This window comes from Pithys albifrons, chromosome Z (genome assembly GCF_047495875.1).
Source record: "Pithys albifrons albifrons isolate INPA30051 chromosome Z, PitAlb_v1, whole genome shotgun sequence".
NCBI lineage: Eukaryota > Metazoa > Chordata > Aves > Passeriformes > Thamnophilidae > Pithys > Pithys albifrons.
Window position 1 is genome coordinate 29552008 of NC_092497.1, and position 17013 is coordinate 29569020.

Sequence of the window (17013 nt, forward strand, 5' to 3'; positions counted from 1 at the left end):
CTGACCCTGAAGGGACTTCTTCTCCCCTGAAGAGACTCCCTTCTCCCCACTCCTAGCAATGATGTGAGTTGGTATAGAATAACCTCTGGGGCCTGGCAATGGCACCTCATGGCTCCTGCAAAAATTAACCCTGACCTGGCCTGAACCAGGACACTGGTCTAGTGGAAGGTGTCCCAGCCCACGTCAGGAGGTATGGAACTAGATGGTCATTAAGGTCCCTTCCAATATAAACCATTCTGTACTTCTGTGGTTATCACTAAAGTTAAATGAATTAATGAATCAAGACATAAACAAAAGCATCCCAGGTTTGGGAATGTAATTTCCATTAACTGCCTTATTCTAAAATAAAAAAAGCCTTGTTGAAGTTCACATTGCCTCATTAGAGTGTTACATGAATAAAAAATTATTTTTCATTATGCTCAGAACAATCAGAACTTGCCCATTTGTTTTTCCACCTGAGCAGCTGGGAAATGGACTGTACATTTTATTCTACTGTTGAACTGGTTATTGTTGCAGCATGGCAGCAGGAAAGGATTTGCCAAAATTAGCTCCACTATTACTTAATTGATTAAATATTGGAACCTCAAAAGAGGTTGAAGATAAGAATTTTTAATTATCAAAATACAAATGTCACTGTGCAGGAAATGGTGAACAATCCAACCTTGCTTACATCTTTACAGCAGTGTTGGCATTAACTGTTCTGCTGTGATAAATGAGGTGAGATATGTAAATATGGCTAAACAAACACAGAACAAGGACATGAGGTATGACTTTGTAGAAAGCAATTTCAGTTGGATGACTGAGAACAGTGTTCACCACATTGTCAGAATTAGTAGAACCAACAGTCCTTGAGCCTAATGTCATGTATCAGTTCAAGGATTTTGCTGTCTGGAAGTGCTTGGAGTGAGGCACAGCCTAGCCAGTGTTACACAGGCATGTAATTGAAGAGTGTTTATTGGCATTGGGTGACAAGCAGAACTTTGAATTAGTTTTTAATCCTATGTAAAAGTGAACAGAACGACTAAGTCTTTCGACAAATGGTGGATTTTTTTTCCAAAGACCATTTTCGTCTGTTTAATATTTTCTTACTTTGCATGTGCAGCAATGGAATGAATAGTTTTTATGTGTTCTTTCAACTTACACAGGATAGTTACAATTATATGGTAGGGTGTTACTGTGTTCTTTTGAAGAAAACAAACTTTCTTTTGTTCATATGGCACCAATCACCAAATGAAAATAAAGAAGCACATAATAATTATTATAAAATTAATATAATTACTTACAGTGGACATAGCTATGAAATGTCATTCTCTAAAAAAAACATTTAAAAGACTTACTAAACTAATTTATTTTTTTTAAAAAGATGTTAGCATATGCAATGTGATTTATGATCCATGACAGAAAGTATTGTATATTCCTACTATATAAATCATAGAAAAAATTTTAATGGTAGTTAACTAATGAGACTTACATAAGTAATCTAGAAACAACTAATTAAGTACTTGAATGTGAAAATTAAGTGTGCCTGAACAAAATGGTAGACAAGCACTCAGCTGAGGGGAATTTACAAAATTTCATCCACAAAATAATCACATTGCAATTGTCTTGTCACTGTGTATGGATTTTACCTATCCTAACAATAGATAGCTGAAAATTTAGCATGTAAATCAACGTTAATATATGAAACACTTCTGTCAGCCATAGAGGGAGATTAGTATTCTTGGATAAGAATCAATGAGTGCCTGAAGGCGCCTGTCCTGTCTCCATTGTCTGACAAGATGAGTTAGAGGCACAAGCTCAAATTAGATACACTCTAGACACAAAAAGACAAAATTAATCCCTTATTCACCTCGCATAAAAAACCAGAAATTGTTATATAGCATGGAGAGTTGTAGCTGGTATAATGTATTTGATGTGTAATAAGTGAAAAAAAATTTTCAAAACATAATTTATTGTGGATAGTTTAGGTGTTCATTAGAAAACAGTGTGTAGCTGTGCCTCAAAAAGTGCTCAGCACACATGAAAATGTTTCTGCTGTTAATGTCTTAAAGAAAATGCAAAGATCTAAGCAATACTCTCAAGTATTTTGTTTTACTTGAAAGGTTTCCTTACTCATAGTACCAGTTCTTTCAAGAGGTTTCAGCTATTCCAGTTCATTTTGATTTGTCTGTGGTTTTAAACTCTTAGTTATGCTGTTTGATAATGAGGTGATCATTAGAAGACACAGTTTAAGATGCTTTTGAATTTACATTCACTTATTTGCAGTCTTTTCTCAAACTCTTATACAAATATTGCACAGAATCACAGAATCATTGGAAGTTTCAGGAATGTCTTGGTACTGTCTAGTGCAATACCCTAGATCAAGCAGTTAGGGCAGGTTCCCCAGGACCATGCTCAGTTTGATTTTGAGTATCTAAGGACAGAGAATCCACAGCCTCTCTGATCAGCTTGGCCCAGTGTTTGACCACCTCCACCTTAAGAAAGCTTTTTCTTGTGTTCAGATGTGGCTTCAGGTATATTCATTCACGCCCGTTGCCTCTTGCCCTGCCTTTGGGCACCTCTGAGGAGAGTCTGTCTATCTCTTCATTAGTGCCTCCTATCATATATTTATACACATGGATAGGATCCCCCTGAGCCTCCTCTTCTCCATGCTGAACAATCACAGCTCTCTCAGCTTCTCCTTTTAGGAGAGGTGCTCCATCCCTTAATCATCTTCATGGCCCATTGCTGGACTTGCTTCATGTCTTTGTTGTACTGGTGAGCTCAGAACAGGACCACAGTCAGACCCATTGAAGCAGTTTAGTCCGTTTCCTACAAGAAGATACACAGAGCTGAACAATAGCATAATAAAGTTAAAATACCGATCAACTTTAGAAATACTTCATGCTAGTCTTTTATGTGGAAGATAGATACACAAGAAAGAACTGTGTCCCCTCCTCTCTCATAGTCCAATTCCAAAACTAATATATAAATAATCATATTTCTTTTATAATGTCTCTTCTGACTACTTTAGAGAAGAAAGTGAGAACAAAATATTTATGTTGAAAACTGTTTATACATAAACATACACTGGGACAGAAATATGCTGCATTGGGATCTTCAGAGTGCTTTGTTTTTCAGCACAGCTAAGCATCCACCAAGTCTACTGATTGTTATTCTTCATTATTCTTCAGGCTGTTAATTTTTGGTATGTCCTTGTAATGAATGATGAACACACAGAGCGGCGCTATCTGCTTTACTTCCTTTTGAGCTGGGGGCTTCCAGCTTTTGTTGCGATCCTTCTTCTGATTATCCTGAGAGGAATCTACCATCACAGCACAGCACAGATTTATGGCCTGGTCTACAGTGATCTGTAAGTGTTCTTTTAATAAAGCTAGAAGTGACCATTGTACTATCTATATTGGTTTGTATTGAATTTGCTTGCACTTAGAGAGGGGGATATGCCCACAGGCAAATGCAGAAAGGAGCAGGGGCAATCCTCATTTCTTGGAGTTGAAGCAAGCATGCCATCCATATGCAATACAATACTTTCTATGTAACTGGGCTTTCCTCTAGTCTCTCCACAGCTCCATTCTTCTGGGTGAACATTGGCAGAGCTGGTTCAAGCATGTCTACTTACTGTCTAAATTATTTATTCTTTTCTGAGATTGTGCAATTCCAGGGTAAAGGACAGAAATGGGTACTGCTGCAGAATGAGCAGAAGAGTGTGGCTTTCTTCCGTTTAATTTCTGTGTTAAAAAAAACCAACACAAAATCAAGCTTTAATCCCCCCATCGCTTAAGTTATTAAATATATTCGCTGCTAAACAATGTTACTACATTATCATATCAAATAATTTCCCTGAAGTGTTTCTCTTGTAATATTGAATATGTTGTATTCCAAACTATTCTAAATTTGAGCATTGCTGTATTATTGACAATTATCATAGCCCTTTCAAAGCTATATATCAGCACAGAAAACTGTCCTGATTAAAACAATACATCTTCACAGAACCAGAGACATTTAAGTGAAGATACACAGACAAGTACTTTTGTTCTTCCCTACCTCTTTTACTCTCTTTTACTCTAGCCCCTTTTCTGGCAAACCTAATTTACAATGAAAGCTATTCTAGGATATGGGGCTAGTACGCTTACTCACTTTGTGTTGCAATTACATGCTTCACATGCAGGAAAAACACAAAATTTCTTTTTAAAACAAGAGAAAAATGTACAAATTCGTTTATTGAATACTTCTTATGAGGATGCTTTCAGAGTAGACCCAAACTAGGAGAATATCCATCTCTCTTTAATAAAAGAGGAAGATACAGTATGTATTGTTCCATTTCAAGAGAAGAAAATTCAGTGAGAGTTTTTTTGTCACACAAAAGGCATTGCTGTGAGAAGTAGATACTTGAATTTAATACCTGTGTTTAGTTATATGCAAATATATATATATACACACACATATATATATACATACATATATATATATATGGGGGGGTATATGTGTGTATATATGTATATTCTACATCTACCTGAAGAGGTTGTAGCCAGGTGGGAGTTGATCTCTACTCCCAAGTAACAAGCAACAGGACAAGTGGAAACAGCCATAAGTTATGCCAGGAGAGGTTTAGATTGGATATTAGGAAAACTGTGCTTATGGAGAGAGTTATAAAGCACTGCAGCAGGCTGCCCAGGGCAGTGGTGAAGTCACCATCCCTGCAGGTATTTGAAAGATGTGTGGATGTGTCACTTCAGCTTTAGTGGTGGTCTTGACAGTGCTGGGCTAATGGTTGGACAGGCCTTTTCCAACTTAAACAATTCTATGATTCTATGATTGTTTCTTTCAGGATTATAAGCAAAACCCATAATTTATGTTTCTTTACATAAATTTTTAGCGCCCTTGCACACTTTAACAACCTCCTTCTCCTTTTGAGAAGAATTTTTCTTCCTAATTAAGAAAAAGTTATAAACAGGTGAGATCACAAGAAGTCAGGAGTTCAGCTTAACATCAAATTCCAAAGTTCACGGAGGTTCCCAAACTCCAGACAGTTTAGCATTTACTGTTGTCCTAGTATATACAGCTAGACTGCCATGGCCTCACTTCTGAAAATCTTTCAGTTAAGGTTCTTAAAATGAGTTTAATCTTAATAAAGTTAAACAGAGCGGTATTTTTTTAAAAAGATCTCTTAAAGTACAAAAACACAGTTCATGTGGTATAGTGGAAAACATGAGGCAAATTCAAACTGTAGATATTCCCAAAGAGATGTATAGTGCAATGGAGAGGTGAAAAAAAGGAATGTGAAGAATTATGTAAAATCTAGCTTTCACCACGTTCATCATGGTCACTTGTAATTCTCTTACACTCATGGAACAAAGAAGCAAGCAAAAGAGCTATAACAGAAATCCTTGACAGTAAGGTAGCTGTCTACTTTCTTATGTAACCCTGAAGATTTCAAGACCTTTTGAACCGATGGAACCACACCCATTTTCAGGGTTTTGCCTTAATTCATCTGTTTCTGAGATCAGAGTCCAGAACTATTTAATGATGAGTATGAGTTTTTGTTCGCAAACATGAGTTTAAAGGTTAATTATGATACATTTATTGGACTTGTACCAAGATATTTTCCAGAACTGTAAGGCATTTTATAAAAAATGTACTACTCTAAAATACTCCAGAATAACAGATCAGAGGAGCTTTAACTTTTAACTCACTGGAGTGATTTTAAATCTCTCACCTACAGTAGCATGTTTTCTGTAAACTAAAGAACTACTCTTGTTGGAGCTTTAAGCTTAGAGTCTGACCAGATCTTGAACACAAACGCCTCTAAGAAAGACAAAGGACTTTTTTTCTTAGCCTATAGGCTAAGACAAGTAACCTTGGAAAATGAGAACGCTGAAAGAGATTAGGCTTGACAGAATAAAAATTCAAAAATTTATAAACAAATATCTCCCTGACCACTGTATGTATGCAAAAGCTGGTCAAGCTGTTTTTCAGACATGAATTTTGTCATACATTTGCCTAGCTTTTTTTCCATTGTAGAAAACTCTGTGTAATTTCCTCTGGTTCCCAGAAAGTGGGGGATTTTTTTATTCATGTTCCTCCAGGGATCAGTATTGGGCCCAGTCCTGTTTAATATGTTTATTGATGATCTCAGTGGGGCGACTGAGTGTACTATAGCAAATTTGTGAATGACACCAAGTTGGGTGTGAGTGTTGATCTACTGGGGACTAGGAAGGCCCTGCAGAGGGGTCTGGACAGTCTGGATGGATGGGCTGAGACCAGAGGTATGAGGTTAAACAAGGCCAAGTTCTGGGTCCTACACTTTGGCCACGACAACCCCATGGAGTGCTACTGCCTGGAGGCAGAGTGTCTTTAAAGTGGCCCAGAGAAGAAGGACCTGGGGTTACTGGTTGACAACAACATGAGCCAACATGTGCCCAGGTGGCCAAGAAGGCCAAAGGCATCCTGGCCTGTATCAAGGATGTTGAGGTGCTGGACTGTGTCCAGAGAACAGCAAGAATGCTGGCAAAGGGTCTGGAGTGTCATGTCTTGTGATGAGTGGCTGAGGGAGCTGGAGTTGTTTAGCCTGGAGAGGAGGCTCAAGGGAGAGGCTCTCTACAACTACCTGAAAGGATACTCTAGCCAGGTGTGGGTCAGTCTTTTCTCCTAGGCCACAATGACAGGACAAGAGGACATGTCTCAAAGCTACACTAGGGAAAGTTCTTCACAGAAAGGGTCATTAGATACTGGAATGGGCTGCCCAGGGAGGCAGTGGAGTCACCATCCCAGGAGGCATTTAAAAGGGAAAACTGGATAAGGTACTTTGTGCCATGGTCTAGTTTACAGGATGGTGTTTGGTCACAGGTTGGACTCAATCTCACAGGTCTTGTCCAATCTAATCAGTTCTGTGATTCTATCTCAGACATAGCTCTCTGTTACTTGCTCCTTTCCCTCTGTCAATTCCTCTACTTTCTCTAAGTGTCTCTCTTTCAACAAAATCATTTATTTGCATAGGTGAAGAATAATCTCCCTTCTCAGTAGACTCCACTTTGTAGGTTAATTTTCTTCTTTAAAGTTCCCTGTGGCAAACAGAGTACAGAAAAGCACACGTGCCTTCGCAATCCTTTAAAATCATAGAAATGTACATGTATTTGGTTTCAGTGATAGTGATTTAACATCTCACAGCACAAAAAGTATAAGCTAAATGTTCTCACATCTTCATATCAATCATATCATCATATATCATACATCAATCATATCATATCATGGCAATCATCTGTCGTGATGACCCCTATTAGAAATAATGGAAAAGATTATCCAGTCAAATTCCTTTCTAGAAAAAAGCAAATACTTCTGTCTTCTCTACAGTTTAGCTCACGGCAATGTTTTTTGCAGGCAAGTCACTGGGTCTGGGACTGTGCAGCCACTTTCATGGGATAGGAAAACCGAAGGCTAAAGAAAGCTGGAAATCATGAACTTTTTGCTGTGACTAAACACTACAGCTCTCTTCTTGTTGCTCACACTGCAGTTTCTATGAATCAATGTCTTACACACAGGGATGGCTTGGGGCAAAAAGTAATGTCCAGGAGCATGGCCAACATTAATTGAATAGGAAAGTCCACAGAAAATGCATTTCAGTAGCAGGCACATTTTAATGGGTAAAGAGCATGAGCCATGGTTTCTCTCTGACCAAAGGTCTGTCAGTCAGTGCACTGACCCTTAACCCAGTCAGAAAAATATACTGGGTGCTGCTTTGAGTCTCACCCAAACTGTATGGCTGTCTCACTGCTAGCAGATTTCCTGGGTACAGATCCCTGGCTAACTAGCTGTTTCCTAAAATGGTGTTCTGCTTTCTTTAACCAAAGTACCAGTAGCAGGAATATTTTAGCTTGAGTGAGTTAATTTCTGTCCAGGTATTTGGATGAAGTCTCATGTCCCCTTTTCCATGTTACTTCAAAAGTGCTGTATTTTTCCCAGAGTCTCAGAATATCATGCTTGAATCACTAGACTTTTGCAGGCAGGAATAGGTAGGAAAATAGCTAATAGCCAGAAAAAGCATTCCTAGATTTTAATTGAACTGTCAGACATGCTAGGAGGAAGAGATTCATATGATAAATCCATGTGGAATTCCCATCCTTTAATACCTGAACCTGGCTTTATATTATGCATGGATTTGGAAGTGCGTCCCCACATGGTACTCTGTCACCAGCTTGTTTCCTATTATCCCAGTTTTTCTCTCAGTTCACTGGCACATCATCTAGGATTTCAAAGCTTTTTCAAACTGCGGTTGTTAGAGGTCAGTGCAGAATGGTGCTTGATCATCTGGATGCAAGGCTGAATGCTGCATGAACCACTCAGCTGAAATTGTGAGGGGAAAAGCCTGCATTTGTCACTGTGATTTCCCACCATTCACTGCTTTGTCGTTCTCTGCAGGGTAAATTAGCCCATGCTGAGCTCTGCGCTACTGTAGGAGAAATCTTTCTGATTAACCAGAGCTGCTTGAGTTTATGTTGACACAGCACTATACAATATGGGCATACTTATATATATATACATATACATACACACACACACACACACACACACACACAGATATATTTAGGGAAAATACTCGACTTCCCTGACCTACAGCATAAGCTACGAGAGTACAAAGTTTGGGGTTTCTGTGCTTGTGCTTTATTTTCTAAACTCTTCTATTACTTCTTCTAAAGCTGCCTAATGTGCTACCCACTACAAAGAACTATTTAAAAATACCTCACTTCTACATGTGTTTGCTTTAATTACCTTTCAGTTACCCTTCATTGCCAGTTTATGTTTCCAGTGGAGGAAAATAGCTGGGGACAGGGGCAGGGGTTTGAGGGCCTTTTGTGTCTTGGCAAATATTTACTGTTAATGTTAAGCAAATGTTAGAACATGACAATCAGACTTAATCACTGTGCTGTGCTTTTAAAGCAGTAAAATAAATTCTGACTTCTCTAACTGATGGAATTTTGTAAAGTGAGTACAAAAACATGTTTGTTACTGAACTGTGCTAAGGTACATCTGAGTAAATGGATTGCAGCTTTAGCAGATTGATTTGTATTACTAGTATTACATTTAGTTTGTTGGTATGGCTTATAGAAAACCAGTATGTCTGCAAAAATCTTTTAACATGACCTTTTGTTATTCTTTGTGCCAATGGGTAGGATTGTGAACATGAACCTCATTTAGGTTTGACTGTTTGCACATGGAAACATCTCCTTTTTCAGCCAGATTTCTATTAAATCCTTGGCTTAAAGAATGGATAGAAAAATTGAGCTATTTAGGAGGGTCTGGCTTATAATACAAGGGAAACATTCCCTTGCATGTGAAAAACTTTAGCAAATATTAAATAGTAAAAACCGCCCCAAATGTAGCCATAACAATAGATTGCAGTTTCAAAGCCATTGATTGTGACTGATATACATGAGAAGGAAACCCTAGATTTAAACAGAAGCAAGATAATTAAATCAGATAATTACATAACTCCTAATGTAATTTTAAAATTGCAGTGTTAGCAAGAACCGTTCTCTAAGATATTACAAGCATGTTTTTTTCATCTTAGTTTCCTGGTTCAATGCAGAAGGCTGCAAGTCTTCTGGGACTTCTGGGATGGTCTACCTGGGGACTCCAGATCTTCCAGTGCCTTAGAAATCTCAACTGTTATTAATGCAGTGCTTATTCTAGGTCCTTACTGCTTTTCCATTGGTAATTGGTGCTTCCTTAGTATTTACTTTCGCAGTAGGAAAAAAAAAGAATAATAAAAAGAAAAAAATTAGATATAAAATTGTTCAGAGAAATTTCCAGAGGATCATGTAATAAGAAGACTGAAACGCAGTAAGTAATATTCTAAAACAACAGTAGGTGATGTTTTGTGTTCTCATTAGAGGAAAGCATTTAATTTTTCCCCTTTTCCCAGCTGTTTAGCTCTACAATAACAGCAGCCATAGAGAAAAACAAGGAAACTGGTTTTTTGATTTCTTACTCAATAGATCTGGTTTATTGACAAGACTGTTGCACAGACTGAGTCAGACCGAATCTTCTGAAGATCCTGTTCTTTTCAGTTTCAAAACAGTATCTTGGCACTTCATTCTTTGTTTGTGGTGGACTGGATTTTCCCCACTGTTTTCTACTGTTGATAGTTACTCTGTGGGTACCTCCATTAATGAAGGTTAACTTGCTACTCATATTGAATTTTGACATGTTAATAAAGGCGATAGGTTCGTATTTCTAGCAGCAATTTCCACTGATGTAGAATTGTCTTTCAAAAAATGATGGGACAATCTGTCCAAATGTAAATAAAAATGAACAAGCCTTAGCTTAATTTCTAGCAATTGTAATTCTGCTGCTTTCTGAGCTTACGTTTCCTAACCAAAATGGTCTAAGTATATTTTTGTTACCTTTTCTGTCTTTCTCCTCTTTCCCTCACTCCTTGGCTGCATAGACAAAAGAAACTAAAAGAAACGTATATAAAGCCAAAGGGTTAGCTCCTACGTTATCGCTATATAAATTCTGAGAAAGCCATTATTAAGTATTTGCCTTTTATTTGAAACTTGCATCCAAAATATAAGTAAAAGAATTAATTTCACAGTGTGGAATTATGTATGAAATAAAATCTATGGGCCTGTCTCTGAGTTAATTTGTAGGAGACATAACCTGATTGAAATTCATCAAACACAGCTTTCATTTTGTTCATACCAAACAACATTCACAGCAGCTGTATGGGCAGTAAGACATTTCTTGCGTTGTTCATTTTGCCGTCATCCTGATGAAGTGACAGAGGCCAATGCAGCACTGAATCAAAGGGGTCACTCTACAGTGTTCTGCTTGGGGCGGTAGCTTTTCATTACAGACATTTCAAAATGTATTTCTACAAGGGTGTGACTTGTTTCACAGCTGCATTGGATTCTTTGGGGCATGTTTTATGATTCCTCTGAGATTTTCTTGACTTGACCTGTGAGCAGATGGTGTTAAGTGTTCCAGAGAAAATCCTCTATTTATTTTTGAGAAAAAGTGAATAAACAAAAGCAAAAGTAATATCACATTGGAATCCTTTAGATGAAGCTAGAGGGAAAGCATGCACCTCTTTATTTTCTTTTCTAAAATAAGTCCATAGGTATTACAACGTTAATCAACTGTTTTGCTGAAATTACAGGGTGATCCCCGCCCCGCTTCAAGTTCTTGCATCTGTCTCTTGGTAAATAGGACAAATTGAACCAGGAGTATTCTGTGTTTTGACACCAAAATTTGTGTGGTTGTTACCACAAGTCAAGGTGGGATAAGAGGGGTAACACCTGGTAGGACATCACTGCCATGTGTTTATGAAGAACTTGCACATCATGCAGGGAAGCATCATGTGAAGGTGCCCAGAAGTGCAAGATGAATGTGCAGCTCCAACCAGACATGTTTTGGGGGCAAAGGCTCAGTGCTTGTGCAAGAGGTGTTTTCATGTTTCTTCTCCCAAATGAAGCACAGGCAGCTGCAAGAAACACCTTATCTCCAAGTCTGCTCCTACAACATGCCAGCATGGCTAACAAAGCTCAGCCTTGGAAAACCCCTTTAACAAACAGCTGGTGGAGCCGGGAGCACTCAACTTGCAAAAAGTGGTGTGCAGCCTCTGCACTCTGTGGGCTATCAAATTTAGGTTTTTCAGACTGCCTGTGAAGGAACAAACTGGTACTTCCTCCAGAGCAGCAGCACTGCAAGTTTCCGCCCCGTGCTGTGTCCTAAACACACTGTACTCAGAGACGCGTCTGTTTGCAAAGTAGCGGGGGGAAAAATGCACTCTGAAAAGCCCAAACATACATAACTCTGAACATTGCAAAAGCCACTGATAACATCCAGAGATGGAGATTCTGTGGCTGCATTGTTTGGTGGTGAGAATTGACACAAAGTTTAAAAAAACCCCTTGCTAATATCAGGAAGGGTTGCCTGCAGTTCACTTATCAGCAAGAACATTTATTTATATTGGTGTTCTTTGCTTATCAGTTACAGCACCAGCATGAGCTTATGGTAGAAGTTCAGTGAACACTCTACCGTTTAAGTTGAAAAAAACCCTGAGAAATCTTTATAAATGCTAGTGCATTTTGTTACATTTCCAATTTGTTTTACCTGACATTTTCTTAGCTTTTTTAAATGTCTTGTCTGACTGGTAGAAAGCCTACTTATTTTTAGCAAATTTACTGTAGGACTAGAAGCAACATGAACTGACATTTAAATAGTTTCACATACATGTAAGGCAGAGAGAAAGTGTAATATTTGCCACTGTTCTGTCTGTCATCTTAAACTGCAGAGTTGCTTTACACATAAGAGATCATTCTGGGGCACTGGAACACACTAATATTAGGAAAGTTTTTTTTCTTCATGAAATATAGTTCCAGTTTTTTTAAACCTCTGTAATCATCATGCACCTCTTTATTTTAATACAGTCAGTATTTAGGATCCAGTTGCTTTCTTTAAGGCCACAGTTCTCATAGCTGTCTACATTTGTTATGGAAAGAGATAGGGAAATTATTCGAAGGAAGAGCACATAGATATGTAAATACCATTTTAAAATCTTAAACTATCTCATTAGATATTTCCAGTGTGTCACAAATACATTTCCAAGATTTTTTTTAATAAGACTTGAATTTGAGCTATTTTATAATACTTTACTGCAACTTGATTTAAGACAGTCAGACTTCATTTTAAAACCTGAGACAGTTTATACAATTTGATAAACAAGGGTTAAGCATGCTGTTTGTTTGCAAGTAATTAAAAATCGTATCTATAAAAAGAAAGAAAAGAAAAAAGAAAAAAGAAAAGAAAAAAGAAAAGAGAAAAGAAGAAAAGAAAAAAGAAAAGAAAAAAGAAAAGAAAAGAAAAGAAAAGAAAAGAAAAGAAAAGAAAAGAAAAGAAAAGAAAAGAAAAGAAAAGAAAAGAAAAGAAAAGAAAAGAAAAGAGAAAAGAAAAAAGAGAAAAAGAAAAGAAAAAAGAAAAGAAAAGAAAAGAAAAGAAAAGAAAAGAAAAGAAAAGAAAAGAAAAGAAAAGAAAAGAGAAAAGAAAAAAGAGAAAAGGAAAAGAAAAAAGAAAAGAGAAAAGAAAAGAAAAAAGAAAAGAAAAGAAAAGAAAAGAAAAGAAAAGAAAAGAAAAGAAAAGAAAAGAAAAGAAAAGAAAAGAAAAGAGAAAAGAAAAAAGAGAAAAGGAAAAGAAAAAAGAAAAGAGAAAAGAAAAGAAAAGAAAAGAAAAGAAAAGAAAAGAAAAGAAAAGAAAGAAAAAGTGGCAGGGATTTTCCAGAGAATGTAGGAGAGCTTGTGGGCAACCATATCCTGCCAAGGCAATCTCAGTGAGATGTCAGCTGTGTCATGACTCTCTGAAAGCTCCCACATCACTGTTTGACTCAGTTAGATAACAGTGCTGTGTTCACCTTGCCATCAGGCCATATTGTGGAGTTATCTGATGCATATATATACCAGATAACTCTCTCCTGATTATTTTTACCTAGTATTCTGTTGCAGGGTATACACAAAAAAAAATTCTTGAGAGGAACCTCTTACTAAAATAAATCCTTGCATATTGGAGGGTCATCCAAATATAAGCCCCTGCCACATCTCACTCTAGCCTGACAAGTGTAATTTAGAATACTATGACACAGCTGTAGTTTATGCTGGCCAATGCAAAATCATCCTTCCCTCCTCAGTCCTCTATTAAAATCAGCCCAGTTGGAGGTCCTAGTTCAGTGTGCTCATGCTGAAGCACTAAGTCGTGAAAGGGGACATACTGTGTCTTCCCATATCACAATACCACTGTGCTTCCTTTACAGTGTTTGATTTACTGAAAATCTGTCAGTTCTTCCGAAACTTGAGAAGTTATTAATAATATAATAACTTAGGTTGTTATGAATCTATGAGGAATATCTGTAAGAATATCTCTGAGAAATGAAGAGGGCATCTGAGTGTTAAGTACACCTGCCATGACCTTTTGAATTGTATTTTGGGTCAAGGTACATATGGCCTTCCTTTTCATGCAGGTCATTATGCAGCTGCAGTACATTATTTTATTAGGATTTTTCTTTTCAATAGTGGTTGGAATTTTCTGTCTGAGGGTAGGCAAGATCTTGGGAGGGGACACAGCCAGCACAGCTGACCCAAGGAATATTCCATAATATAATGTGTCTGCTCAGATATAAAACGTAAGAGAAAGGAGGAGGAAGGGGAAACGTTCTACATTATGGTGTTTGTCTTATGAAGGAACTGCTACACGTACTGAAGCTCTGCTTCATGGAAGTGACTGGACATCCTTTGTTTTCCTTTGCTTCCACTCACAATCTTGTCCTTAGCTTTATTAAACTGCATTTATCTTGATCCACAAGTTTTTTTCATCTTATTTGCCACCCCAGCCTTCCTCCCCATCTTGCTGAGGGTAGTGGTAGAGCATCCTGGAGAGCACTTACCATCCAGCCAAAGTCAGCTCAGCACAAAGCTCTAAGGCCTGGAGCAGAGTTAGAGTAGGGTTAATAGACTGTAGAGGATGGAAGGAGTCAAATCTGATGTAGAGTGATCAGTAGTGATCTTTTATGACTCAGTCTGCCTCTGTCTGGACATTGTTTTAAAAGTACCAAATTGGAGTGATAAAAAACAGAGTTAGGCATTTTGAATGGTAGGAGGATCCATGCTTTATCTTTAGATCTATGCTAGTGGATGTCCTCCACCAAGTCAGTACAGATTGTAGATGGATATTTTTCCTAGATTCTTGTTTTTCCTTTTCACTTACTTCGTCTTCACTTAAGTAGACATATTGTGCCAACATTGGACTAAACTTTAGTTGCAAAATGTTGTTTTAGGCCATATTTAGATGTCAATGCATCCACAGAAACAGTGAGACTTGGTTTTCTAAGTACTGTCCTGGCAACTGTCATCCTATTACTGTACTTTTTGACCTTACGTTAACATCCTCAAAAGCTTTCTAAAAATCATTTTACATCACTAAGTTTTCTTTCTACACTGCAAATTGGAAATTTTAACCTTTTTAGCCTATGCTTAATATATAATAATAAGTGTAGATGATAGAAATATTACTTATTACCACTGTTTGCATGATGTTACTACTCAAAGCACATCTGAAACCAATAGTTGTTTTCTGATGGCTTAGGGGAAAAACAGAGTGCTTGAGGGCCTCCATGGCTACTGTATTGCAATGCCCTTTGGTCTTTTGAAACAAAACTAAAAAAAGAACGTATTTGCTGATGGGTTGTTTTAGAATTCTCGTGTTTGTGTCTTATGCAAATCTTTAGAATGTCCAACCAGTAGCAGAATGCAAGACATATTAGCACTGGAAGTGAAATTTTTGGTGAATGTTATTTTGGATACTGGATAAAGTATACACTGCATCATTAGACCAGAGCTACATGTGGTTTTCATCCTTGGACATTGGAAGGATTACTTTTCCTATTACGTAGTTTAGATTATGCAATGTTTTAGTTGATTATAGATATAAATAGCAAAAAGGATGTGAAAAAAATACATTCTAGACATTCTCTATATGTCTATACGTGCAGGTATCCTGTGCGTGTTTAATTACTGGTAATGAAGACCAGAAAAGAGAACAGTAAAGGCAGGGAGAAAAGGGAGAAAGGAGAGGAGGAAATAAAAGGAATAAAATTGAGAAATTACAGTGAAAAACAAGAAAACTCAGCTGATCTCTGTTTTGGGCTTGACTCTATGGCCTAGGAAAAGTTTAGCAAGTGTTCACCAGAAGGAAAGCTTAGAAATTAATCTCGGGGATTTCATTAGAAAGAATGGTTCAAACAAAGAAACAAGAGCTGCCTAACAAATTTCATTTGTAGGGCATGTGCTTTAAGTATTTTTATGTGGTTTTTTTTTTTTTCACCAAACATTAGTTTCTGGGCTTGAAAGTATATTTCTAATTTGTATTTGGTTGCTCCTTTAAGGGACATAATCGTGATCCTTGTCAATTTCCTAAATACAGCTCCTGTGATTTGCTGTTAGTCATCAGCCAATCTTGGTATAGTTTAAGCCTCTTGGCTTGTGTTTTCAAGCAAGACAAATATGTTACAACATGCAGAATTCTTCTTCTGCTTTTTGTGTACTTGCAGATTGCCAGTTCTTTACCTGCTTGTAATTTGCCAATAACCATCGCTTCTTATTGGGAAAAAGACCCACAAACCAACCATACAAAATGTATCAGAACAACTATTTTTCAGTGTGTTCAGAGCACACTGGTGGCCCTCATAGATCTATTGTAAACTTTTTTCATTCAGTTCATGTTTTTGAAATGTGCCAAAACCAGGCTGTTAGGTTTTAGCTAGAGCAGAGTTAGTTTTCTTTCTAATAGGTGGTACAGTGCTGTGTTTTGGATTCAGGATGAGAAGAGTGCTGAGAAAACACTAATGATTTGGCTGCTGCTACTTGATGCTCACCCTAAATCCAAGACTTTTCAGTGTCTCATGCACTGCCAGTGATAAGATGCACAAAAAGCTGGCACAGAGCGTGGCCAGGACAGGTGACATGAACTGGCCAGGGGGATATTCTGTACCATACAATGACGTGCCCAGGATATGTACTGAAGGAGTCACCTGGAAGGGGATTGACAGCTCTTCGGGAATGGCTGGGTATTGGTCAGCAGTTGGTGTGCAGTTGTATGTGCATTACTTATTTCTTTCTGGGTTTGTTACTCTCTTTCATCATCATCATCATTATTGTTGTTGTTAGTAGTATTATTTTTCCTAAATGTTTAAATTGTTCTTATCTCAGTCCACAAGGTTCACCTTACCTTTAAAATTCTTCTCACTACTGAGAAGGCAGGAGGGGAAACGGAGAGAATGGTACTTGGCTGCCATCTGGGATTAAACCCTGACACAGGCCCAGCATGTCACTGCGGCGTTTTAATGCTGATTAGAGCAGAATGTTTGATTCACATGTGTTGCAGAATAGACAGTTGTTCGTACATCCAAGTATGACCTTCACCTCTGTGAAACAGCATAAATTTACAACTCACATTCTTAATGTGATCCAT

General features: G+C 37.6%; 1 protein-coding gene across 1 annotated transcript in view; it reads left to right on the plus strand.

Annotated features, from left to right (window-relative positions):
- The window catches only part of ADGRV1 (adhesion G protein-coupled receptor V1), a 273128-nt gene that overhangs the window by 186224 nt on the left and 69891 nt on the right, over window positions 1–17013 (plus strand). Inside the window, exon 86 of the mRNA XM_071580491.1 lies at window positions 3174–3352. Coding sequence (XP_071436592.1) covers window positions 3174–3352 — 179 coding nt within the window. The remainder of the gene's footprint in view (window positions 1–3173; window positions 3353–17013) is intronic.